At 43.4% G+C, this 2884-nt stretch overlaps 1 protein-coding gene across 1 annotated transcript; it reads right to left on the bottom strand.

Moving 5' to 3' along the window:
• Positions 1 to 1392: 1392 nt before the first annotated feature.
• On the bottom strand, positions 1393 to 2766 carry ARPC5 (actin related protein 2/3 complex, subunit 5, 16kDa; the record flags this gene model as incomplete). Its single annotated transcript, XM_010016851.1, has 2 exons — positions 1393 to 2059; positions 2590 to 2766. Coding segments are annotated over 2 exons (240 nt in total), but the record flags the coding sequence as incomplete, so codon positions are not given.
• Positions 2767 to 2884: the final 118 nt, after the last annotated feature.

Below are 2884 nucleotides of genomic sequence, written 5' to 3'. Positions count from 1 at the left end.
CACTGCCAGGCTGGCTGCCTGTGCCTGCCTGCGCCTGCCTGCAGCAATGTGTGGCAGGGCTGGGGAAGCCAAGGGAGGAGGTGAGATGGAGGCAAAAAGAGGTTTTTACTGATTCCTGAGTGAATGTGGTGCACCAGGAACACTGGGGCTTGAGCTGCCTGAAGGCACTAGCTCCCCTTTCCAAAGCAATGACTTTGAGTAACAAGTATGTCCTTCAGATGTCGGAGAGCTCAACGCCAGGTTTGTGTGTGCTCAGGCCCTCCACAAGTTCAAGCTGAGTACATACACCATTAATGATGATGTAGGCACCCCACCCACAGGACAAGTCCAGAACTGTATCCGTGTTTAAATTACTATTAAAAACAGTGCTTAAACATTCCGTCTCTTGGAGGTTGGGCAGGCAGAGAGAAAAACAAAAGCCCAAATGCGAAGTCAGTTTTGCTCCAGACAACGACCCTGCTAGGCTATCACCCTCTTCCTTTTGTTTTTGAGAAAGCATCCAACATGAATGGTTGTGAGGAGCCTGCTCTCTGGCCAAAATTTCAGTATAGGCAGAAACATCTCTAGTAGTCCTGTTCTGGAACATTTTTTGATGTTTAAATATCTCACTAAAACAATGTCATATTTCTTAGTTGGATGAAGCTGTGCCCGTACCACCATTACATGCAGGTATAGGTAACTGCTAGAAAGGAAGCCTACCAAGAAAACTAACAGAGGGGAGAAGTTTTAGGGCTTACTTTTTTACTGTTGTACATCCTGGAACAATAGCCTGCTAAAACTTCAAGGCATTTCAGACACCATGTAAATATTCAGTGATGATTTATTGTCTGGTCCTTATTATTATTATTACAAAAAAAGCAAATATCAAAAAACAGCAAAGATTTCACAAGTTCCCCAACAGTTTTACACAACTGAACGGCAGTAAATTGGTGAATGTAAAACACAAGTATTTCAGCCCTAGGCCTAAACCTTCAATGGTGATCCGGGATGCCCAGGGCTTTCCTAATTCTTTTTAAAGTACTCTTCATTTGAGAACCCGACTCACTCACTAGCTAACAGCTGTGGCACAATGCAACAGGAATGTGAGCTGTCAGATATCCTTTAAGACCCTACACACCTAGAAAACAAAATATGGGAGCTCCACAATGATGGTGTGGGAACCAGCATGCATTTCTCAGATTACCCCAGGCAGCCACATTGTTGTGCTTGACAGAATCACTTTCAAGTTGCTGAAAGGAGATTTGCCATGTTAAAGCTGCTTTTTTCTTCCTCTCTTCAGGATCTTTGCTTCCCAAAATAAAAAGAATTTACTGGGCTGGACTCCAGTGTAAATGGACCATCAACCTTTAAAATTCTACCACACTGCATGATGGACAACTTGTCACTTTCCTGCTGCAGACCCAGCATCTGACTGATCACAAGGAACCTGAACAGGCCGTGAGTTGTGAGATTACGGAAAATACTCAGCTCTCTGGAATGATAACTACGGTTGGAAGGGAGCTTTTGATTTCTGTCCTATTCACGGCTGTAGGTTCAGAGGTTGACTAAAGGAAACATGGTCCAGTTACCTATATTAATAGCTGCCCCACTTCTCAAATATAGATCTTACCTCAAACCGCTGCTTGGCTAGCGAAAAGAATTAAGACATTGCCCTACGTTCCTCAGCACTTGCTCACAAAGTCAGGTCCAAATCTACCATAATTATACACAAATGCAAATCACCCTAAACATGAAGTTGTACATGTTACTGTGCCACTGAAACGTTCGTTGAGTACCAAATATTCCTGTTAGAAGTAAAATTGCACCTTCATAATTTTCCAGAATTTAACAAGAAAGGAGATCACGATATGCATTATTTGTCAGGTATGAAAGAAGCAGCGAGAAGGCAAGCTGAGAGACAGGTGCTGCCCACAGGGCAGCAATGGCATTTGGTTGTTCGGGTTTTGTACCAGCACTTCCCACGCCATGGATGGCAGACAACCACTTGCTGCTGGATTTAAACCGTTTTCCTGGCTGTCAAAACACGGACAATGGATCCTACTCCTCCAGCAGCCAGAGCCTGAAAAGATAAACATGGCAGTTAACACCAGGTCAAGGTAGCTACAGGCTGGAATGACTGAGGATCAGAAAGGCTTCCCAACTGTGTTTCAAATGAGCATCTCCCTGCCCTTTACATTAAGAGTGAAACACTAGTACTCAGGGTGCCAAGGAAGAATAATCACATTCACTTTAAAGACAGCTATTTAACAAGCTTTTATTTCCCTGCATAGCTAAGTTGCAAATTTTGCTTCCCTCTAGGAAAGAAATTCTAGTTCCATATGCTTGAATTACTGGATTGATCCATTTTGTTTGCCTAGGTCTAACAGAAAACCAAATTTTGACAGTAGAATCTTTACCCAGGGCATCAAAAGTAGGCACATAATATAACTCAGCTCGGGGCTCGCAGGACCATACCCTCCTCCCACCATGAAATATGGCATTGTTTTACGAGAGAGAAAGGTGGTTCTCACCAGGCTCAGTGAGCGTGCCTCAGACCCAAGAATGTGCTACCATGGGTAATCCAGGCAAGAGCACACACTATAAACACACCTTCTCATGCCACTGCAGCAGCACAGCACTGCTGTTGTCAGAAGGGCTCTCAAAGCCTTTGTAGATGTACTTCATTAGCAGGTCAACACCATTCTTGTCCAGTGACTGCACTGCCTTCTCAATATCATTGGCTTTGAAAGAGATGAGGACCTTCAGGACAATACTTTCTGCACGATCCTGTCAACAAATAAGGAAAGCACAGCTGCATTCATTCTCGTATAAGGTACATACAAACAGTACTCATTGCTCAAACTGAACTAGAATTTTTTTCTATCAATTCTAAAATATGCTTGGA

Source organism: Nestor notabilis, unplaced genomic scaffold (assembly GCF_000696875.1).
Source record: "Nestor notabilis isolate BGI_N333 unplaced genomic scaffold, ASM69687v1 scaffold11716, whole genome shotgun sequence".
NCBI lineage: Eukaryota > Metazoa > Chordata > Aves > Psittaciformes > Psittacidae > Nestor > Nestor notabilis.
Note: the sequence above shows the minus strand (reverse complement) of the source record. Positions and strands in the feature narration are given on the sequence as shown.